The sequence below is a fragment of the Sturnira hondurensis genome, unplaced genomic scaffold (genome assembly GCF_014824575.4).
Source record: "Sturnira hondurensis isolate 20B ecotype Veracruz unplaced genomic scaffold, ASM1482457v3 Scaffold0004474, whole genome shotgun sequence".
NCBI lineage: Eukaryota > Metazoa > Chordata > Mammalia > Chiroptera > Phyllostomidae > Sturnira > Sturnira hondurensis.
The window spans coordinates 11,972,759-11,997,169 of NW_028077105.1; the positions used below are offsets into that span (position 1 = coordinate 11,972,759).

Consider the following 24,411-nt stretch of genomic DNA (forward strand, 5'->3'; position numbering starts at 1 on the left):
TCAAATATCCTCATCTTTCTTATTCTACTGAATCTTTCATTTATTTTCCTCCAGGGGACCTGACTACTTGTCTCTGATTCTTCCTTTATGTAGCACCACCTACCACCATAAAAATAGCTTCCAGTCCATCATCCTAACAGTTTTCAATGGATGCTCCACTGTCCTTGGCATTCGTTTGCTTAGTCATATTTAATCCTGTTGCTGTACCACTCTGCAAAACAATTATTTTATGCTTTCTCCTCTCTGCTTAATCCTTCAGTGCCTCCTCCCTAACTCACAAATACTCTGGTCTCCTCCCCGCCTAGAAGCATGGGCAGTGTGTGTGCCACAGCCCCCCTTTGCAGTTACATGTGGCAGGATTACTTATCCTGGCCAGTGACATGTAGAAGGGCTATATAGCCCTTCCAGGGACAGGTTTCAGAAGGCAGGGGACCAGTTTCCTTTTTTTTCAGTCTCATCCACAGAGGAGCACAGAGTCACCTAGCTCCCTGGGAGAGGTTGGAGGAGCATCCTCAGCTGACCAGCATTAGACATTTAACCTTCAATGTGCTAAACCACTGAGAGACAGAGGTTGCTTGTTACTACAACACGACTTCGTCTCCACTTGGCTTTTTCTTCAGTGAGAAAATAGAAGCAATCAGAAGAGAAATCTACAATCTCCAACAACCACATCTACCATTAACTAGTCACCATATATTGTTTCTTCTGTATTATGGCTGAGCTCTCCATGTTCCTAAGGCCAATCTTTCATCTTGCACACTAGATTGTATTGTCTTTTATCTACTAAAAGCCATCATTCAAGCATTTTTCTCTTCTGTCTCTTTATCGTCAATTCTTCCTTCTTGACTAGATCACTCTATCAGTTAATAAATATACCATGCTATCTTCTGCCTTAAAAAAAATTCTCTCCTCGAGTAGCTCCACCCATTTTAAATGAGTTCCAACACTTATTGTCATTCTCTCTGGATCCAGTTGGGGTTCTGCTTGCCCCACTAAAACTGAATCTTCTCCATCAAGGTCACCAATGACATTGAATTTGCTAACTTAGGTGGTCAAATCTCAATCTTTATCTGATATGGCTTAGCTGACCATATTCCTTCCTTCTCGGAATATTTTCTTCATTTGACTTCTAGGACACAACTATCTTAGTCCTCTTCCTACCTCACTGGCTGCTTATTCTTGGTCTCCCCCACCCTGAATGTCGGGTTGCCCCAGGGCTTACTTAGGCCTTAGGTATCTTTTCTTCTTCATCCATACTTTCTCACCTGGCGGTCTCATTCTGGTTCGTGGTTTTACAAACAATCTTCCTTTTTTCTTTTTCCCACTTATTTTTGCATTCATTGGTTGATTCTTCTACGTGCCCTGACTGGGGATTGAACCTGCAACCTTGGCATATGGGGATGGCATTCTAACCAACTGATCTACCCAGTCAGGGCCCCACCTTACATGCTAATGACATACAATTTTTACCTTTCTCCTGACCTCCCGATGATATATTTATTAGGATCCGTAATAGGCATCTCAACATGTCCTAAACGAAACTTCTGGTTCCTACCTTTCCCCACAACCTGCTCTTCTTGCCCTTTTCTCTAGTTCAGTAAATAGCAACCGCATCCATCCAGTTGGTCAGGCCAAAATGTGTGGAGTCACCCTTGACTCTTCTGTGTCTCTCACTCCCTATATCCAATCTGTCACAAGCCCTGTTAGTCCTACCGTCGAGTCCTGTCCAAAATTCAGCATCTCAGCACACCAACTGCAGTCACCCTGGGCCACACCGAAACCATCTCTCCGAAGTACCATTCAACAGGCTCTGATGGGCCTCCCTACTTCGTCCCTGCCCCATATGGTCTATTAACATTACTCTCTTCCCCTGAGTACTTCCATATGTTTGTTCACTAAATACCTTTACAAATTGTTACCATTGTTAATAGAATTAAGACACACAGTCAAGACAGACCATGACCAGCTTTTGGGGCATTAGGAGATTCTTCAGCACTTGAGGTGTTAAGCGTAGCTGTGATTACATCCTGGGATTGTCTTCACTCTCCAGCTCACGTGTGTTTATCTCCTAAGTCCTCGGCTACGGCTAACTCTAAAGTCCTACCGGTACTTCGGTCATTCCTAAGTAATGTCTCCCCTTTGAAGTACTTTCCTTGTGCCTGTGTCCAAATGTTTCTAGTTTGTCCATCTTTAAGTAGAGCTCCTTGTCTTTTCCCCAACTAGACTCTGAATTACTAAAAGGCAAGTGTTTGGCAAAATATGGCTCAGTCTTCCTCCTCCTCCTTCAAACCCTCCCCGACCCCTGGAACTGTGGCGACCCTTGTCCAAGTCTGATGGAGTTCCTGAAATGGAGTTTAGCAAGTAATGAGTGCAGGTATGTGCCCAGGACTGTGCCTGCTCCTGGGGGCAGCCACCCACGACAGGAAGGTGGAAGACAGGATAGAAGGATCTGGGGAAACCAGGTGAGGAAATGGAGGAGGAGAATGTGGAGGAAAATTACCAGAGAGGGGAGAGGAAGAAGAAAGTGGGAAGGAGGAGGAGGGAGAGGAGGAGGAGGAAGGAGGAGGAAAAAGCAGGAAGGGGGAGGGGAAAGGGGCGGGGCTTCGGACGGCGACCACGCGGCCCTAGATCCTCTGTCTGGACCCGGTGGCCACATGGCTCTGGCCTCCTCCGTGGCCGTCTCGAGCCGCGGGGCCCGGAACCTGCTGCAGTTCCTGCGGCTGGTGGGGCAGCTCAAGGTGAGCGGGCACCAGCGGGCTTTCCGAGGCCTGGGCGGCCACGGACCGGGATCCGCCAGCCGAGCCGGGGCCTCCGGTTCTCTCCGCCCTCCGCGTCCCGTGGGCGGGGGCAGGGCGCCCCCTTCGGTGCCGCGGGGCCTGCAGACTGTAGACGCCCGGCCCACCAGGCGGGTCCCGGGCCGGTGGAGCGAGCTCAGGACTCGGCCCGGCCCAGGCAGCCACCCCGGAGGTTTCTGGGGCCCGGCCGGGGTGGCGAGGTGCAGTGCCCTCCGCAGCGGCCCGCGTCTGCGTTGGGTTCGTGTACGTTTGGGGCGTGACTTTGGGGGTGGAGTCGGCTTCCGAGCTCTGACTTCAGTCCTGCAGATTATAAACTGGGTGTTCAAAAAGTTTGCCCCATGAGTACAGAAGTAACAAGCCTGTGTTTTTTTACAGAGGATTTTAGCTAGTGCACACTAGTGACGTCACATTCATCCCCCCCTCCCCCCCGCTTACCCGTTAGTGATTTTGCTGAATTTCTCCAAAGTTTAGCCTCGGAGATTATCTTTTTCCTGGCACTCTTATTATAGTTTATAAAGTTCATGAGCAATGTAGACTCCTGAGGAGGAAATGCATACTCACGGGATCACATCATGATGTGAATAAAAGGAAGAATCATTAGAAATGCCATTAGCCCTTCTGCTTGAGAATTTGGAAGTCCATCACTTGTTCAAGCTCAGAGCTTTCACCAGTATTTTCTGCTTGTGTCTGTCTAATGTGGTTGTTGGAAGGCAAAACTTCCCAAGTCTCGTCGCTTTGAAAAATAAGTTTCTTTACACTTTTGTTTTATGTTTAAAGGACTGTATGTGTTGGAAAATATATACATCAGTAGCACAGAGTAACGTGGCTACAGACCTTTGTATTGTATACCTGTGAGTTATCCCCCCACCCCTCCGTCATTCTCTGACCTCGCTGGTTAATTGGATTCTGGATGTTGTTCACTTCAGTTAGTTAGGTATTTTCGTTTGTTCTGAAACCATTCACTGTCTTTCAGTGTCCCATTCCCTGGACTTCTCTCGAAGAGCATAGCAGATAGGCAAAATATTTATTTTTATACAAGTCTTTTTCTTCTTCATTTCTATCAGAGAGTCCCACGGACTGGCTGGGTGTACAGAAATGTTGAGCGGCCAGAGAGTGTCTCCGATCACATGTACAGGATGGCAGTTATGGCTCTGGTGACCAAAGACGATCACCTTAACAAAGACCGGTAAGCTGTGAACTCCGGTGCTTGTCAGGGGGGGTCTCCGCCCGGTGATTATGCACTGCTTTTCACCACTGAGGTGTGTGTCAAACTCTTGTGGCAGGTTAGTTTATAAATCAAGAAAAAATTTTTGAGGCAAACCTTACAGATTCAAAATGTGGGAACCGGAACTATGTGTAGATTCCTGCAGTTGTTAATTGCACTCTGGGCTTTCTCTGTTAATTGGCAGGGGAAAGAGCCTGCCTTGATTTCAAGAAAACATATATATGTGGTATTAGGGTTTCCAGGGCCTTTGAAGCGAGTGTGTTACGTCTTACATTTTATCATTGTATCAGCACACTGTGACCTTTTTATCTAGTCCCTTTTAGATGGGGTGACTTTTTGGAGTGTTATGTGCAAGATATAACTGAGAAAGAGATATTCTCTCTTCCTTCAGTCAAGCAACAATGTAGAATGCTTTTCGGAGTGTAGGACAAAGTTCCCAGCAAAATAAGACATTAAGTAAATACCAAATGAATCACACAGGCCCAAAGCGGTTTCCAAAATAAGCTGTGTTAGGAAATGAGCACCATACTCCGACGGGAGAGAGCACCTGTTCTTGGGACTCTGGGGTGAGCCCTGAAGAGTCAACTAGGGAGAGAAGTAGAAGGCGCAGCATGTGGAGGGAAGGGCATAGGAACGAAAACCCTGATGGCAGGAAGGTGAAGGTATGCTCTGGAAATGGTAAGTCAGTCAATTTAATTGGAGCAAAGTTTCATTAGGGAGTCTGAGGAGCCCCATTACTGTGTAGATAGTGCGGAACTTACATTTTAGGCGAAGGGTATAAGATAAAGTTAGTGTTGAGTGGAGATAAACCTAAGAGTAGTGTGAGATTTTAACTGGATCAGGAAGAGCCAGCAGGCGGGGAGGGGACACGTCCAAGGAGTTCTTTAGGCTTTGTTCTGCTTTGGTAATAGTGGGAACCTGAATCAGACTGGCCCTCTGGGACGTTTATCTCATGACCTGCCTTCGGTTTTTTTTGACAGTGATTATTCTAATCACTACTCATTATCACTAATAATCATAGTCTTTATTGTATGAACACCATGTGCTGGGATCATAAATTACCAAATTTAATTTTCATACTAACTTTATGAAGTAGTATCTCTTTTTTTTCAGAAGATAAAATGAAGGCTCATAACACTTAACATATAAAGAAATTTAGTAATTTGGCAAAGGTCGCACAGCTAATAAATGTTGGTTGCTAGGTTTGAACCTAGGTCCATCCAACTCTATTCATTTTTCTTTAAAGGACCTCATTTTGACATCTAACTAGTATATTAAGGAAATGAGTTCTTGAATTTTATATTAGTAACTAAATGCTCTAACCCCCAGATCACCTCCTGGCTTTGTAATCTAAAATTATCTTTTATTTTTTATTTGTATTAATTATTTTCTTAACTATTAATTATATATTCACAAGTACTATTTATTCAACATTTATTAATCTTGACTTTTCAGCCTGCTCTATTGCAAGTCTTTCTCTTATTATTTTTATTATATATTGTTTTCTATTAGCATTGAGTCCCCTTATACCTTATCTTTTAAAGTGATATTTGAGAAACCAGCCATTTCTAAAAAGACATAGACTCACAATTTCCTTTGCATTCTCATATTTTGTGTTGAATATTAACAAGCAGTTTTGATCTTGAACTGTTGAAATTTGGCAAAATATAGTTACTTTAGAAAATGCTGCATTAAAATACTCTGTGAGGGTAGAGAAAAATAATATATTACATAACTTCAACATAGTGTAGAGAAGGGGTTTGTAATGAGTATAATTCCATGTAATTATTCGCCATTTCTTGCCTGGTCAGATGTGTGCGCCTAGCCCTGGTTCACGATATGGCAGAATGCATCGTTGGGGACATAGCACCAGCAGATAACATCCCCAAAGAAGAAAAACATAGGCGAGAAGAGGTCAGTGTTGACTATTGACCCCACACGACGCCACCAGAAAAACCTGTTGCTGAAGCAAAGCTAAGTTTATTAGACCTGTTGGAGTCAGGGTGAGCCCCACTTTGATGGAGTCTTAGTGTTTCACTAAAAGAAGGGGAACATCAGGGGAACATTTTTATCAAGTTTGAGAGCCTGGGCTGGAGGGTGTTTGAATGGGTCTTACAAGATGGGCAGCCGGCTGAGACAGTAGAGAGTTTAGGATGGAAGAGCCTTGGGTTGGTGGGATGGGTGAGGCAAAATCTTGAAGCGTGAGCTGCGTGTGTTTACTGCATTTTGGGGTTTACAGTCTTAGCTTCCAGACTCAGGGATTTCCTTGGAGTAAGACCAGAATGGTTTTTGCTGGTTCTTAACCTTGTGTAACACAAGAACAAGGCTCCCAGCCTTGTTTAACACGGGGACAGCAAATTGTGTTGGTTTCGATTTTCATCACAAGATGGGTGTAGGTAACATGGCTTTCATTAGAACAGTGGAAATAGCTGGAACTTGAAGGAGTTCTCCATGTGAGTTAAGCTCTTTAGAGAAAAGTTCTATAACTTACAAGTATAATCATTTTTATAATTATTATTTGTTGGATTTTTTCAGCAAATATATTTTTTAAAGATTTTATTTATTTATCTTTAGAGGGGAAGGGAAGGAAAGAAGTATCAATGTGTGGTTGCCTCTCGTGAGTCCCCTGCTGGGAACTGGCCTGCAACCCAGGCATGTGCCATGACTGGGAATCGAACCACGATCATGTGGTTCACAGGCTCGTGCTCAATCCACTGAGCCACACTAGCCAGGGCCTCAGCAAATATTTTTTATTGCAACTATTTTTCAAGAACTATGATGGTTATAATTTATAGTTTTTTTAAAAATATTTTATTTATTTATCTTTAGAGGGGGAGGGAAGGAGAGAAATATCAATGTATGGTTGCCTCTCGTGAGTCCCCTGCTGGGAACTGGCCTGCAACCCAGGCATGTGCCCTGACTGGGAATCGAACCGCGATCATGCGGTTTGCAGGTCCGAGCTCAATCCACTGAGCTACACCAGCCAGGGCTAATTTATAATTTTTACTGATAGCTCTTAATATTCTCTTCTCTAATATCATTTTATGTATTTTTTTCCATTTAAAAAATTTTATTCTCCAAGTGCAACTATACTGCCGTTTTCCTCCACCTGCCCCTCAAACCCCTCCCCACCTCCCTTCCTGGTTCCACACCCCCTTGGTTTTGGCCACGTGTCCTTTATAGTTGTTCCTGGATTTTAAATGAGTCCTTTAATTTAGTGTTCAGAGGTAAAGAAAAATACTTGGATTAGTAAGACATGAACAACATCAATAAAACGTGAAATCAATGTCATTTTGGGCTCTAACCCCAGAGGCGAAGGCCAAAGAGGGAGATATTTAAGGCAGAGGCTGCAAAATTCATGAAGGCTTTTCTTATAATGCTGAATAGCTGATTCTCAATTCAGGGATCTTTGTAAGCTACTTTTATTATAGACCGCATATCCTAAACTGCTAAGTGGACAGGTCCTTTATCTCAGATGGTTTAACAGGGCAGTGGTCTTAAATAGCTCTTCTCAGAGCTGAGGGGAGATGAACTTAGTAGCCAGCAGCATTATTACCTTCCCACAGACAAGAGAATCCAATTTAGGAGTTCTGAAACATCCAGAATTACAGGTACAAGGGGAATATTGTCAGGAATGTATTTTTTCCTGCCAAGATACAGGTCTAGATTGTAGGCTCAGCCTCGTGAGAGCCTGTAGAAAGAGCAGGAGCTAAGAAAGTCATTCTCCATGGAGAGTTTAGATTCATTGTGGTGCAACCACTTTGTAAGGCGTAAAATGTCTCAGTGCGTTGTGCACCCAAAACTCATATAACATTGTATGTGAGCTATAACTGAAAAGTAGGTCTAAAATCATCTAAAAATGATGGAAAGTCATTAAAAATTCCTAGGTTAACAGTTAATTTAAAAAGAAACCAACTGAGTTACAGAAAGGAATTAGCTCTGAACCAGAGGATGTTGGTTAATGACTCATTACACAGAAAAAAAGGGGGGGAACCTCCTCGATTATATAGCTCATTTCAGGATACATGACAGTCTTATTCAAGGGGACATCTGGGTGTCGTGGACGAGAAATAATATACTGAAATACCAGAGGGTAACCAAAGATTTTGAAGTGACACAGAGGAAGAAAAGATAGGTACAGCGTGAATTTGGGGCTAACTCCATTAAGGAGCACGTCAGACCCATCTGAGGAAAAAGCACAGCCCAGAGGAAGGGTCTCCAACGACTGGAGATGGAAGAGGACCCACTGCTGACCTGACAACAGCTGAGACCTGGCCTCCGTGGAGGGACATAGTGTGGACCAGAACCATTAGAATGTTGCTGTCTTGCTGGACTCTGTGTCCTGGCAATGATGAAAAACCTCTGTGGCCTCACTAAACTACCTGCTCACTGCCTACTCCTTCAGTTCACAGGAGAGTAAATACCATAATCAGAAGGGACAAGGGAAACACCCTAGAGAACTGCAAGTTCTTGGACAGAAACCAAAGGCTTGGAGAGCACTGATATTTTGTTGCCTCTTCCCGCCGCTGGCTAGGATTTGGGAACAGAGAGGAGGATCTGAGAGTTGAACCATTCTCTGTGCAGATGGTGTTTATGAATAAGATGTAGACATCCAAACCATGCATTCTGATAATTAAATGAGGGTTTCTTGGCTCGAGGTGGAATGCACATAATGAGCAGCAGGGAGCACCACTGGCCCAGAGGACAGCCGACTGCATCCAGGAGGCTCTAGACCGAAGGAGGAGGAAGGAAAAATACTCGATAAGCCTGGAACGTTGATTGTTTTAGAGGAGAGCAAATATTTGGATATTTGGGGAGAATATCCAAAGGAGAATTTGGGGGCCAAAAGCAATACTTGTAGCCTGACTCCTTCCTAAGCAGGATAAAATACAGGGTCTGGCACAAACAATGCCCTTTTTTAATTACAAAATCATAAGCATGTAATTCTGTAACATAACAATATCATACTCATATACACCATATGACATTTTAGGTGAAATGTTCAAATTGCTGTCCATTCCATGAGAGACATTCACGAAACCCACCAACCACACTCCAAGAACCCTGACTTCTGTTAGACCCTGTGTACTTTATATTATAACCCAGTTGGTCGAGGGCTCCTGGTAGGGATCATCAAGAATTAATGGGGAGGAACTTGAGGCTGGAGTACAGAAAGGGCAGGTTATATTCCTTCATAAAGGGAAAAACTTACTAAGACAGGAGAAGGGTCATGGTTTTATATGGACCTGTGAAGGTCGAAGTTACCAAAGAACTGAGAGGTTGGAAGGAGAAGAACCGAACTTTATTATGCGAGTCAACATGGTAAAATGGAGAAAATGAGAAATTTAGTGAACATTTTATAGTGTGCTGCTTATGTGCCAGATAATAAACACTTTGTATGTAAACTATTCCACACAGCAAGCCTTTCAAGTAGGTACCATTATTAACCTCATTTCAGAGTTGAGAAAGCTGAAGGACAAGGAGATGAAGTAACTTGCTTGGGGTTCCTCAGCTGGGGAATGGACAGCTGGTTTCAGCCCCCCGGGAGTCCGTCCTTTGTGGTTCACTGCAGCACAGTTCAGCCTCGCCAGTGATGTGTGAGCAATAAATAATGCTTTCTGGGTGCTTGTCACAAAACTGACACAATGTTTGCCAAAAGCTTCATTCAGCTCAGAACTTTAAGCAGATTGTTGACATGCTTGGCTAACAGGAATAAGCAAGGGAAATTTCCTCTCAAAATCTATGTGTGAACAAGGCAAAAAAAGTAGGGAAGTGGGTGTGGCAAGGCTCACCATCAGGAAGAGAAGGTCTGGCACCCATAGCCACGTACCCTGGACTTCTGTGAAGTCGATTTCTGAGGGTTCATTTTAAAATGAAATGTAGGCAGGATTCTGGGCATTTGCTGCCAACCAAGGAATATCAGCTACCTAAGAGACCTCAAAATGCAATTCTCGTTGTGTCATAAGACATGATATCTGTGAGTTTAGATCCAGAAAACCATTGCTCAATTGCAGGAAGAGAGCAACAATATACTTGTCTGTTTTTTATGTTTTTTTAACGGACATTGTGATTTTAGTCAACGGGAAGCCAGTCAGTCAGTAATTGGATGTGATCTCCAAAAGGCCAATTCAGTTCTAGATGCATTTATGGAGATAGACTGTCCGGCTTCAGGAGGCTGTGGTTCCATTCTGCTCCACCCTGGTCATACCACACATCAGTAGCTACATTCAGTGCCGGGTGAACAACCCTCAGTGGAAGAGAACAGTCTCTTCTCAAAGCAGGACTTTTATGTTCGTATTCTCAAAGTTTAGGTTTTGAATACACCTGCACATATATGTTCCTCAGTTTGAACAACAGCAGTAGGCAAACTTGTGTGTCTGCAATGGTGGAATGATACACTATGTGTACAGAGACCTTTAATTTTTGAAACTGCAAATTATTTTTTCAAGTATCTTGATGAGAGGTATGAAAAAGAACCAAGGGAGAATGCAGGTACAAGGTAATCTAAATTTTATACCCTTGCAGTGGTATGATGCTACAAGCCATTCACGATGGTGATGCTCTATACATGAAACAGATTGTTGACACTGGCAAATATGTTTTGCTGTAGAAGAGATTGTACTTTTAAATATTTTTCCTCCCAGTAATAAATAAATGTGCACACAGATATCCATATTCATTTTCATTGCTTTTCCCCAATTCCCTTTTTGATTTCATATAAGACTGTTCCCACTTTTATACTGGGAACCATTTTCCAAAAGTGGTTCTTACAACCATATTCTTTTCAAGGAACCTAACCTCTGTTTAGAACTGAAATAGATTAAGAGAAAAATAGATGAATATATTAGAAAGATTAATAGATCAGAAAGATTAATAGAAAATAGATTAATAGGATGATGATGATGGTCAAGAAATCTGAAGCCATTTGAGGGTAACTTGCAGACCCTATGCCCCCAAATGTGGCATTTTAGGATACTGGAGCGACACAGAAATGAGGGAAGCACAGGGAATGAGGCTCCTGGGACTTCAGAGACTAAAAATAAGCACTAAACACTCTCTGCTCTCTCATTCTCATATCTCTACTTTGGGCTTTGACTCTCTCTGGCTTGTCTGTGACTTCTGTCTCCCAGCCTCTGCTGGACAAATTATGCAGGTGACCCCCAAGTGACTGGTTTGACTTGGGGATCACCTGCATAGTTTGACTTGGGGGTCACCTACACGGCCATTCCTTGGACCAGTCACTGTTGCGGCAGAAATTCTGGCCCAGCTGGGTCACTGCCCACCTGTTGTACCTTGTGTTTGTGAAGGGCGGGGGGGGGGGGGGGGGGGGGTNCGGGGGGGGGGGGAGGAGTTAGGCACAGAGTAAGAACCCCAGGGACAGTTTCAGCTGGGTATGAGGAGGTACTTCTGTCAGTGCTGCATAAAGGCCATTTGGGCAGCCTCTTGAGGTGCCAGGTCCCCATCTCTGGACATGTTTATGGAGGCCTCCCTCCATAAACATACTTGTCATGGACGGTTTGGCCAGTTACCCTGCAATATCCCTTTTTTAGCCTCTGAGTCTGTTAGCCTACAAGATGCTATCATAAATTTCCTCTATGTTAATGACAATAACTGCCCGTTTGTGTGGTGGTTTACATTTTGCAATAAAAAGATTAACAACAGAAAATGGATGTAATAGTGTACAAAACAGTTCAGTGAGCTTTGTAATTCATTGTTACTTTCCTATTCTTTCCACGCACCGTTTGTGTTGAACTCTGGTATGCTTATGACTGAAGTTTATGTGGGCATCTGTGATTCATTCTGAAGGTGGAAAAGCTTTGGCCTCACTTCTGCTATTTCAGATTGTCTCACACCCTCCTCATAGTCTTTTTTTATGTGTGATGTGCTTCAGGCCACGAAATAAGTGGTGACTGATGCCCACGTGAATAAATACTTGTTCTTATTTAATGTACGTAACTGCCCTCCTTGTAAGCCATAAATATTTCCAGTATTCTGCCCCTTTGGAAGTTATTTTAAGGATTTGAGCCCAACACTTGGCTTTTGTAGCTGAGTTCAAATGTGTATGTGATTAAAATAATGTTTTGATATTTTAGGCAGCTATGAAGCAGTTAACCCAACTTCTCTCAAAGGATCTCGGAGAGGAGCTCTATGGACTTTGGGAAGTAAGTGTATATGATGGATTGCTTTTTATTCACTGTGATTGAATTTATAGGCCTCATCAATGTTTTAGTTAACTTAGATTATTGTAGCAAGCTGTCTCTAATTTACTACTTTTTGGTTTGCGTCTATTTTTCACCTCTGAGCTGCTGCAGGAATTTCTCATGGCTAACATTTTTTCTTCCTCAATTTCCCCATTTCCCCTGTCACCATAAAACCTGGTGCACAGCAAGACTCATGGCCCCTGGATTTCCTGATGCATTGCTGTCACCCCCCCAGCCCTGCCACCCCCACCAACCCCATACTCACCACCCATTTCTGGTCCTTGAAAACGACATGGGCTTTGGTGGTGCAATGCTGGGTTTGATTCCCATCTCACTGCTTCCTGGCTCAGTGATCTTGGGCATGCTCCCCTCTTGGTATGTTGCCTACCTGTGAACTTCGAAGGGTTGCTAGGGCTGACCAAGGTCAAGATGAAGTGCCGCCATGACGCCCAGCACAGAACCAGGGCTTTGTCAGTGCTCACTCCTTCCCAGTGCTGCTGAAGTTAGGACTGCAGAGGCAGCGTGATGGAGGGAAAGGGCACAGACAGCCACGGTGCTGCCATTGCCCCCTCCTCGTGCCGCTTCTCATTTGTGAGGAGGACACAAAACAAACCCCTGCCTATTCTAGACTAATGAATCCAACAGCCTCATGGACAGCTCCACCTAAATACCCATAGGAAGCTCAACCTAGCATGGCCCTCACTGTCTGTGACCGTTTTTATTGTTTAAAAACTTTTTATTGAAAACTATAGAAGACTACCCCAAAACCAATGCATGGCATAGTAAGTTATTAGAAGAATAACTTCCTTGCAATTACCGTCTGCATCAAGAGTTGGAACTTTGCCGTTCTCCCCAGATGCCCTTTTCGTATCCTGCCCCGCACAGCCTGCACTTTTCATGGTGGTTGCTGAACTTCTTTATGGTTTTATCACCCAAGTTTTCATCCCTAGATATTTTAGTTGAATAGTACCTGTTTCTTTTACAATGAACATTTTTATATATCCTTTAATCTACAGTTCTCCCTCCCCCTTTCTTTTTCTACCTGTTATCATTGAAGACTCTAGTCCATTTGGCCTGTAGTCAAGTTTCTGGTGGCATGGGCTTTGCCAGTTCCACGGTCATGATGCAGAGAGAGGTCCTCATTTTCTGCAGCCTGAGGTCAGACTGGGTGGGACCCTTCTGGCAGAACTCTAGGTGGTGGTGGATTCTTTCATCATGCAATGCATATGTCTGGGTTACCTTGATGCTTATATCCCTCAATCCCTTGGTGTTACAGAATGGTGTTCTAGTGTCTTTNGTTCTCCCTCCCCCTTTTTTTTTCTACCTGTTATCATTGAAGACTCTAGTCCATTTGGCCTGTAGTCGAGTTTCTGGTGGCATGGGCTTTGCCAGTTCCATGGTCACGATGCAGAGAGAGGTCCTCATTTTCTGCAGCCTGAGGTCAGACTGGGTGGGACCCTTCTGGCAGAACTCTAGGTGGTGGTGGATTCTTTCATCATGCAATGCATATGTCTGGGTTACCTTGATGCTTATATCCCTCAATCCCTTGGTGTTACAGAATGGTGTTCTAGTGTCTTTATTTCATTTTCACTTTGTAGTGGAAATAACTTTGTTACCAGATGCTTCTCCTTCATCTACTCTGGTTAACGTCAGACGAGAAAGGTGTGGTAAAAGCACTTGACTTTGGTGGCTTCCTTGATAGCAGTATTGGCAGGTGATTCAGCTTCATTCATCTTGAACAAGCCCTTGGCCAGACCACCGGTTTTCTTTTCAGTTCATTTTTAAATAGGAACTGTTATTTCAAGACCACAGTATGGTTACTAAGGATGCTCATTGCTACCGAGTTCATTATTATTTCTGTACTTTTTAATGGACACAGCTGGTATATATATGTACATATAAAATAGCTTGTGAATTCATAGTGATATTTCCAATTCGGTTTGTACTTAGTCTCTTGCATGTTATGTTGCATGTCCGTCTACACCAGGAATCCTGGTTATATAACCTTTATCCTTCATTACACATGTACCATCTCAGAATAACAGTTGTACACACCACCATCATCAGTTCTGATTGTTGAGAACAGTTTTAAAGATTGTTTGCCTTTGCTGTCTCTATTCTCCCCCTATTTTATAGTTGTACAATATATCCACATTGTCAAAACATTTAACCATTACATACTCTGACCCCTCTCTTTTTAAACCTCATTTAACCTCAGTTCTGTAAGCACCTGTGTGGTTAGTGCCCACCACTGGTCCTAATGTCAGTCTCTCCCCAGTCATTTTGGTTGTCTGAAACCAGTTCTCTGGCAGGTTCTTCAAGAAGAGCCCACAGGAATAGCATTCCCTCAGTGTCACGTGTCTTTAATAGTTCCTCTGTGTTCTTTAGGCCTGAAGGTCACTTACAGCTGAAATGAAAACCTTAGCTCCCAGTTTCTTTACTGGAGTATCTTAAATATGTTACTTCCATTTTCTTCTGTCATAAAACATTGCTGTCAAGGTGATTATAATGATATTTTTCTTATATGTCAGATGTACTTTTTGCATTTGTCCAAAGGATTTTTTAATATACGGCGGTTTTCTTAGAATATGTCTTTGTGGTGTTGGCTATTCTGGGTTAATATCCCAAAGAACTTAGTATGCACTTTCAATATATGCTTTCAAATGTTTTTCATTTTTAAAAAATTTTCAATGTAATTTTCCCTTTTGCTTTGGTTTTCTTCTCCCCCCAAGACTCTTGTGTGCCTGTATGTTTGTTCTTCTTTGCTTATCTTCAGTATTTATTACCTTCTCTCTATTCTTTATGTCATTTTCATTTCTTTGACTTTTAAACCTCTCCTCCTTTTTGATTTCTGTTTCTCTTAAGGGGTCATTTATCGTGTTTGATTATTCTTGTGTTCCTTATTGCTTAGTCTTTATTTCTAACATAACTTTTTCTTTTATCTCTAATTACTTTTATGTTGCTCTTTCATGTCTTATCATTTTCTTAATATCTTTTTGAAATAGTTTGTTATATATCAGATTGCTTTTAAAAATGAAGATATCTTTCTGATGTGAATTGTCTGTGGAGATGTTATTTTACTTGTTATTCTCTTTATCTCATGGTCAGCTTCTGTAGAATCTGACCATCCAAATTCATCGTAGCATCTGCTTTTTGTTGTTATTATTCATTTTGATATACAGTTATGGTAGTTTTCCTGGACTTCTGGAAAGAAACTTGGTTCAAATAGCTTTTTTAACTTCACAGAGCTTCCTCTTCCTTTTTGGGGGGGGTATGTTGGTTTTTTTAATGTAAAAATGTGGTGGTTTACTTTCAGAGATTTCCTGGCTTTGTTCCCCTTCCGAACTCTTATCTGGGCTTTTTCTTCATCTCTGTGATGCTTATCCCATTCAATTTAGATTTCAGCTTTTTCTCCTCATGACCTGGAAGGGGCCCTGCAGGTCAGGTTGGCCAGTTCACCAGGACTGGACTTACATCGACTGCAGTTGGAGTGGGCAAGTTTCCTTCAGTGCTGGGCTCTGTTCTCACATTGTGATACTACTGTGAACACCCATCATCTATTTAGAGATTCTCCCATTCTTAGGTCCAGCAGACGCCCCGATGCCCATAGTCTCCTCTAATTGCTCCCGGACAGACACTGATTACATGCAGGGGTGGAGGTGATTTTCCTCTCATGTATATTTTGTGGGTAGCGATATGACCTTCCGCTTTGTTATTGTTATCCATGAGGTTTTTGGTGGTGTTCTTTCTTTGCTCTGTAGGGTTTTTTGTCTTTCTGCTTCTTCTGTTTTGCTCCCTATTTAGTTTCCCAAGCTAGAATCTAGGAAGTCGTTTATGACTGCTCCCTTTCCCTTTCTTTCACATTTTAGTTTACCTGTTTTCCTTACCGTTTCTCAGATCAGCCCACTTTTCCCCATCTTCATTGCCACGTTCTCGTAACTTCTCCGCTAGTCCTACAGAGTTTCAAAGCCTGACACCTCTGCTCGCAGCCTAGCTACTTTCCACACAGGAGCTAGAAGGCTGTTTCTAAAATGCAAAGCTGATCGCGACGCTTCTTACTGGAAACCGTTCCGTGATGTCCAGTAGTTGCAGAATAAGCTGAGACTCCACAGCCTAAACCACAAGGCCTTTCAGGAGCTGGCTTTTCCTCCACCTTCAGCCTCTTCCCGCTCACCTTCTTGGCCTTCATTCTCCATCTTGCCATTAGGAACTATTCCCAGTACGTTCCCCAAATATGCCATGGCCTCTTCTTAACTCTAGACTAAGCTTTATCTGTAGTACTTTTCTCCCTGCCCTGCCTCCTGGTTGGAAAGTGAAGTCAAAGAATCAGTACCATTACTTTTTGAGAGAAAATCCTGTGATTTGTATTTAAAAGGAATGTGTAATTTAACCAGAATTTATTATAAAATGTGTTATTCCCTAATGGTCTTGTAATCTTTTTTCTCACTTTCAAGAGAGAAAAATTCTGGACTGCTATGCTTAAAGTACGGCATTTATTTTTGTTAAGTAGTGAACTTAAATTTATTAAATATAAATATATAAGTATAAATACAATTAAACATTTCAATTAACAGTAATTATTTATAAGTGCCTTTGCCTTTATAAGAGTAAGGCATTTAGTAAAAACCGAGAAACCTTCAGCAATTCACATCACATTATCTTGCCAAGAAAGTATGACAGGTTCATTATCTGAACACGTCTGGGGTGGGATTGAAATGAAAACTGTGGGGAAACCAGTTGGGAACACTTTGGTTTGAATAGAATAGTGATTCTGTATTGCATTAATTGGGGCCTATGGCTGTGTGACATGTGTCACACTCTAAGAAACAGACCTTCTGTGGCTTCTGTTTCGGGTTTGCACTGAGGAGGGAGGGACCAGTGGAAGAGGAAAGGTAGACCCCCTGTCCATTACATCACCACCTTCCTGCCACCAACACTCGCCCACAGCACCGTGGGAAGAGTACAGCACCGTGGGAAGAGTTCACAGATCCTGACTGTATCCTACAGAGGCATCACGCAGAGACTTAAGTCCTCCCTATTTAGAAAGTGAGGTCAGAGATTCCAGGCATAAAGTGGTAACCAAAATTAAATGAGAAAGCCAGAAATTCAACTTGTAGAAGAAAACTAACATTAAATAGAGAGGGAAATAATTTGAGAAGCATGAGATGAAATATTAGCTTGGAGTTAAAAAAGACCTGGACCAGTTGGGTTAAAGAATAATGATCTGGAAGTGAAGACAAGATGCTTGAGAGGAAGGAAAATGCTTGCCTGTGTCCGTGTGAACAAATGAGACTTGTGCATCCAGTGGAACACATGGCACGTGAGCACGTGCCCCTTGCGTGGGGCGATGATGTTAGCTGTGCAGGGGCAGGTGGCGCATCTCTGTGAAGGGTTATGTACCACAGAGAAACGTGGGCAAGTCAGCCTGTGCTTTTTAGCTGTGACCTGATTCCAGGTGCCTGCATCGGAATTTTCCTGAATTACTCAATCATGCAAGCCTTAATCATGCTGCTCTAATTGTCCCTTCACTTAGGAATATGAGACCCAATCTACTGCAGAAGCCAAATTTGTGAAGCAGCTGGACCAATGTGAGATGATCCTTCAGGCATCTGAATATGAAGACCTTGAGAACAGACCTGGGAGACTGCAGGACTTCTATGACTCCACAGCAGGTGCTCAGTGCTGTTTGCGCGGGGTGTCATGGCAGTCTGGCTTACTCCTAGTGTAGTAAATACATTATGTTAGTGAATGCACTGTGGTTGCCCTCCTCTGACCTTTCCTTCGGAGCAGGTAAAGAGGAAAAGGTGGGATTCATTTGGGAAGGGGGCTGGTGCAGGAGAGCGTTGCCGCCCTGGAGTCTGAGCGCCAGGCTCAAGGTGACACCTACTAGCTGTGTGGCCCTGGGCAGCCTCTTGGCCTTTCTGTGTCCTCTGAAAAATGAAAATCATAATACTTACCCTACTTAAGTCATAGGTGGGTTTTGAGATTCAAGAGAGAATTTATATGACAGTGCATTATCTGTAGTTGCTTTGTAGGTGTAAGGTCATGTGAGGTGGAGGTAGAAATAGAAATTTAAAATAAGAGAACCCCAAATGGCTGCCAACACCAGTGTCATTAGAGGACCAGTGTCATTAGCGCACAGACCTAGAGTCACATTGCCTGCTTTGAATCCTCGTTCTGCCACAAAATCTCTGTGACCTCTAGTAAATTACTTAACCTAGTTCTGGGCCTTAGTTTCCTGATTTTGAAAATGCAGGTAATTACAGAATCTACTTTGTAGGGCTGTTTGAGGTTATAGTGGGTTAATTCCTACGAAGTACTTAGAATAATACCTGGCGATAAATAAGCCTTAACTATCTTCATTTTTATACAGTGTTGATGAGTGAGGAGCTAAGTACTCTGTGTTAGGGATAGCTGGTGTTCCTGCCCCGCCCCTGCTCCCCCAGTGCAACCCCACCTCTCTTTCTCTGGGACGGTTCACACCCAGCTCCACTTCCATATTCTCTGAGAGGAGTTAGGACAGCCTTGCTGGGACCTCTCAGGCCCCTCAGGTGGCCCAACAATGTAGGAAGATCCCAGGTCACAGACTGGTGGTCCAGAACCTGATTTGCACTGTAATGAAGTTGATCTGATTTTCCTTTCCTCTTTTCCAGCCCCACTACCTCTGCGCTAGGCATGGCTCTCGTTAGCTCTGTATTGGGCTGTTGTTGTAACCACCCAACTTGCCTGCCAGGCTTGCCAGTTCATTCTGGGTTTTGTGTGTTCATTCAACGTTTTCCTCCTGTAGTTGTAGGTATCATCATATGTTTGTTTTTAAAACTCCTGTGGCTTGTCTCTTCCTAAAAAATAAAATCCTGATGCTTTTGAGTGGCCTGTAAAGCTGTGCAGTCTGAGGCCACTTGCCTCTCAGGTTTCCTTCCCTAACTCTCCCTGTCAAAACTGTGTTCCCTTCTTCTTGCTCAGGCCCCACTTGGTCTAGAGCTTCCCAGAGTATTTCACAGTCTGACTTGCATTCTTCTTAGTGATGCCCTGCCTTGGGTCTCTTCCCAAACCCCCACTTGTTCACCCCATCCTATAATAAGCTGTTTGAGGGCCAAGACCACCTTCGTCTCATCTGTCTTTGATACAGGTGGTGTTCAAAAATGTTTGCCTTCTGTTCAGTACAATGAACGTGCAAACCTGGGGTCAGCAAACTGTGGCCCAGGGCCGGCCGCACTGGCCCGCTGTGCCTGCTTATGTAAGTTTTTATTGAAACTGCCACTCTTGTTCTTTACGTATCATCTGTGCTACTTCTGTGCTACAACCGGACAGTTGAGTAATTTGAAACAGAGACATGTAAGTTCACAAAGCCTAAAATATTTACTGTCTGACTCTTTACAGGAAAGATTTGCCAGCTGTGTTAATAAGCAATGATTAGGTTCTAAGATAGTATATTTTGTTAATAATGTAACTAAAATACAGTTTTAACATTATCTTCTATTTTGACACATTCTCAAAAAAAAAAACCCCAAAACAAAACATGAAAATACTAGTAAATTTAAACACATGGGTACTTGAAGGGTCATCTAGTTTCAGCTCCAAGCTTTATTACAGAAGAAACTTGAGCTCGGAAAGAGGGTGACTGCCCATAACTGAGCCGAGATTAGGATTCACTGTTCTGAGTTGCGTTTCCCTGTAGTGCCTTCTTCCAGAGGCTGCCTGGTCACGTTTCTGCCAGCTCTGTCTCATCGATGGTTCTTGGCCAGATTCTCGTCCTTATGCGCGGAGGCAGCAGGGGTGACGGAGAATAAGCTCCAGGTGGCCCCCTTTGGCCCCTCTCCAAATCAGGACGGCCTGGGAATCGTGTTTTGCGTTGGAGTAAAGCACGGGGCAGGTCACAGGATGGAGTCCCCGACGAGGCCTGTGATCAACGTGGGAAAATTGATGTATTCTTTGTGCGATATTATCTTTTTGTCTTCTTGCCTCGCAGGAAAATTCAGTCACCCTGAGATAGTCCAGCTTGTCTCTGAACTGGAGGCGGAAAGAAACGCTAGTATCGCCGCCGCCGCCGCCGCCAGTGCACCACACTCCTGAGACGTGCTCCGTGTTGCTGCAAGCCCGTAATGAACACTGCGTTTTCCCACTGGATGCTGTTCTGCTGCCTGTTGGTCTGTTGATTTCCCCAGATGTGAGTCTGTTTACTTTCAACTGCCTGGGCTCCAGCAAGAAACGTGATACAACTGGGCCACAAAAGAAGCCGCAGAACAGAATGTGGTCATGAAAATGCATGGGTGAGGACCTGTGGGTGGGTGTCTTTTTGTGAACTAAATACATACATTTTAAAAACCTTAAACTTTGGCATATTTATTGGAGATTTTTAATCCACTGAATTTGTACCCTCCATCCCCAAGGGCAAGATTCACTGAACAGTGGAAAGTTTAATTATGATTGCTTTTAAGAACAGATTTTTCAGCTGACTTACTGGTAGGGATCCAGGAAAATGAATGTATTATCTCCTCAGATGAAATTCCACTGTGCTCATATGATCACTCTCTGGAGCCAGATTTTTAATTTCACTGTGACCTGTTTTAGGCCTTTGATCGTGCACTTGTAAACCTGGCAACAGATTCAGCCCCTTCTTCCAATTCTGTTTGTCATTTGGAGGTATAAATTGGGGCATGTGATGTCAACTGCTATTTGTTTTCCTCTGTGTTTTTTTCCCTGTCTGATTTACAGATCAGAACATTTACAGGGTGTTCACACCTTGACTATAGAAATGTATCACCAGGTGAGAAATATATCTAAGAGTATTGGTGGGGTCATTAGACCTTATCTAGGGAACACATGAGACCTGGTTTCTTCCTCCTCATTTTCCTTTCATAGGATAAGTAATCTGCCCACTGGCCTTTAAATGATGCTCAGCCATTGAATGACAAGGAAGGGAAGGCTGTTGGTGCAGACCTGCTCACTATTTTGCACTGATAGATTTTCATGTAGAAGATGATGCCTGTCCCTTTAATTCAAATGTCAGTTTCCATTTGAAGAAAGCCTTCAGGCTGGCATGGTGAGAATTCTAGGCAGCGTTTCTTTGGAAACTCTTTGCAGTCTCCATGGATACCCAATCTGCAGGAAGCAAAGTGCATGATCTCTTCAGGAGCAGCACACTTGTGTACATACAGCTAGCTGCTCTGTGTTGAAAAGAGCAATGCTGTTTTGCGTCCAAACACAGTCCACATGATAGAAACAGTATTTAAAAGGTGATAAATGGTTGAAAAGTGTGGTTATTATTGGAGATACAGTGGTAGGAAAATAGAACTACCTCTATTAGTATTGGAGTTTTTTCTCCTGCCATGAAAACATGCACACAAAATAACTTAAGATAAGGCTCATATATTTACAATGGAAAGATTGCCTGTGGCCCTGGAGTTTTATTTGCAATATCTTTCCTTCTGTATTTTTCATAAATTCATGGAGAGACTTTGGAGCGCTTTTACTGGGTCAGATTTAACACTGGTCACTTAATCATTATCACTTAATCATTACCAACCAAGTGGGGGTTCACACAGGCCCAAACCTTCCTTACTGAGGTGATATGTTTAAAGCAATGAAAATGTAATGATGCTATAGATGAAATATTATAAGAACAAAATGAAGATCAGTGAAAATAGCTATTGAATTCATCAGTTGATGTCTACAAATATATGAGCATTATCACTTAAAAATGCATTTTTCTTGGAAGATTCATGCTACTTGCCTGGAATTGGTTTTCTGAATATCAAGCCATGTCATTGTGATGGAGAGTAAATAATTATTCCTGGGTTGAACTCTTGATTCACAAACTGGGTGCCATACATGAAGAGCAAGAGGGGCCAGAGAGGGACGCAGACCATTCCAGACTGACTGGGTGTGGGTTTAATAAGCAGCGGAACTTGCATACGGGGCTCATCTGGGGTGGTCACAAGATGAGTAAATCTCTGCACCACATGCCGGTATCTTTTAAGTTTATATGCTAGAAGCTTCTCTTTGGGTTCAGTCGTGTATGCCTTCCAGACGGTCTCAACGAGACATTACTCTCAAGGCTCTGTCCTTGAAAGAACTCCTAGTATGGGAACAGTGGCCAGAACCAACATGCCCCGGATGGGTGTGAATGAGAAGCCTCTGATTGCCCAGGCCCAGCTTGCAAGTCAGCCAGGAGTTAACGTCCTCTCGATGACCTCCTCCAACATGAACTCAAAAAATACTCTTTGTTACCTCCTTGTAGTGAGGAAGAGGAACTACCTCACTCAAAAGGAAGAGGGCAGAAGGGTAGGGCCGCAGGGTGGTGCTCCCTGCCGAGACCCTGGGGCTGACTGTGGGTGGGCGGCTCTTTCCCCAAAACAATTCCTTGTTTTTCCCTTGTGGGCTAGCCTTTCATTAGCTGTTACATAATTCTCAATGCCCTTGTAATAGAAAACATGTTAGCCCTAACAGAACCTCTAACCTGTCTGTCTGAAAGTCTGTGATACAGGCTCTGGGATAAAGGACTGATGAAGTGTGTTGTGAAAAAGCATCCTCAGTAGGCAGCAGTTTTATTTACTTAGTCTTCACATTCACAGTGAGATGGAGGGTGATTTCTGTGGGAGATTGGTGATAATTTTGGGTTTGCCTTAACACATACTCTGTATAATATATTAAGTAAAAATGTAAAGGATTGCACCATTCTTAGAGCTTATTAGAAGTAACCATAAGATTTTGCCAGATAATAGTTTGAAATTATATTTGAACACCAAATTTGAAGTTGCTTTACATTTTATACTTAAGTCACTTGCCAACTTTATTACCGTCTTCCTTTATTACATCCACCCACATTCCAATTTGATAATAAGTAAGAGGAGAGTGTTGAGACTGACGTTTGCAACCTTATGCACCATTGTATAGTGAAGTTCAACAAATTTCAAGCTGACAGGTAGCTGTGGAACAATACGCAGTGGCAGAGAGCAGCTTACACTCTGGTGTCCTCATGTGGACCACCGAAAGGCTGGCATCCAGGACGTTGCACAGTACAGCATGCAGTTCTGTTGTCTGTGGTTCAAGAGCAGACTTACAAGAAATTGTGTGATTTAGGGCTACATGCAGATTTCTTTGCTGACATGACCTACCAACAGTTGTGGTTTTTATGTGATGTGAGTTTAAAGTAAAGTTGCTGCATAAATTTATAATATTTTCCATCAGAGCAGTTGCATTTAAATAGTAGAAAATGTTTAATTTACAGATGGCTTGCTTTAAAAAAAGAGAGTTTATTTGTAAACACAGTTCACATTGGAATTTTTTATTACTGAGATACTGTAGCCCCCCCTCGGATGTTCCCAGACCCCTACTGGATATCAGAAACTGGATAGTATCCTTATATATGCTGTTTTTCCCTATGCATATATCCAGTTTAAGGCTTCTCTGTGGCATATTCAAATTGCCATCATCATTCTTGCCCATTGGGGCCCATATTAAGAAAAGTAAAGGTTACTTAAACAGAAGTGCTGTGATCCCTAGGCAGTCCATCTGATGGACAAGTACTAGTGACTAGTGGGCCAGGAGCAAATACAGCGGGGAGATGCTGGACGAAGGGCTGAGTCATGTCTCTGGCACGGCGAAGAGGAATGGCTTGAGATTTCATCAGCTACTTAGAACGATACACAATTTAAAACTTACAAATTGTGTATTTCTGGAATTTTGCATTTAGTATGTTTGGACTGAGGTTGAGTGCAGGTAACTGACCCTGCAGAAAGAGAAACTGGATAAAGAGACTAGTGTACATTTTTTGTTGTGGTATCATTTTGTATACATGGTCCTTACCAGAAATTTCAATTTGCTAGTAAAAGGCTCTGTCTATTGTGTGCAGATGCTTTATCACTTGAGGAACACTTGAACTTACTGTATGTGAACTTGTACATGCAAAGTGAGGGAGGAACAGGCAGCTTGTGAGTGATCAGGCAGTGAGGAAGTGAAACCTCTAGCCTAAGACTACCTACCAACCAGCAAGTGATTTGATTTTTCTAATCAATGATGTGGCTGGTTCAGACACAAAATGAAAAAAGACTACTCATGTCATAGCTGTTATATCGTTGCCAGATCAGAGTTATTACTGTACGTAGTTAGCTAGATGTTAATAAAGGGAAGACGGGAAAGGGAATTGGATATGGAGCTTAATAAACTGGGAGCACAAGCCTGTTTGATT

The 24,411-nt window shown here is 42.9% G+C and overlaps 1 protein-coding gene across 1 annotated transcript; it reads left to right on the plus strand.

The window, feature by feature from the left end:
* Positions 1-2,600: 2,600 nt before the first annotated feature.
* On the plus strand, positions 2,601-21,836 carry HDDC2 (HD domain containing 2). Its single transcript, XM_037045821.1, has 6 exons — positions 2,601-2,738; positions 3,860-3,981; positions 5,832-5,934; positions 12,114-12,182; positions 17,755-17,893; positions 20,191-21,836. Exons 1-6 carry the CDS (start codon positions 2,655-2,657, stop codon positions 20,292-20,294), a joined length of 621 nt encoding a protein of 206 aa, XP_036901716.1. The 5' UTR covers positions 2,601-2,654; the 3' UTR covers positions 20,295-21,836.
* The last annotated feature ends 2,575 nt before the right edge of the window (positions 21,837-24,411 follow it).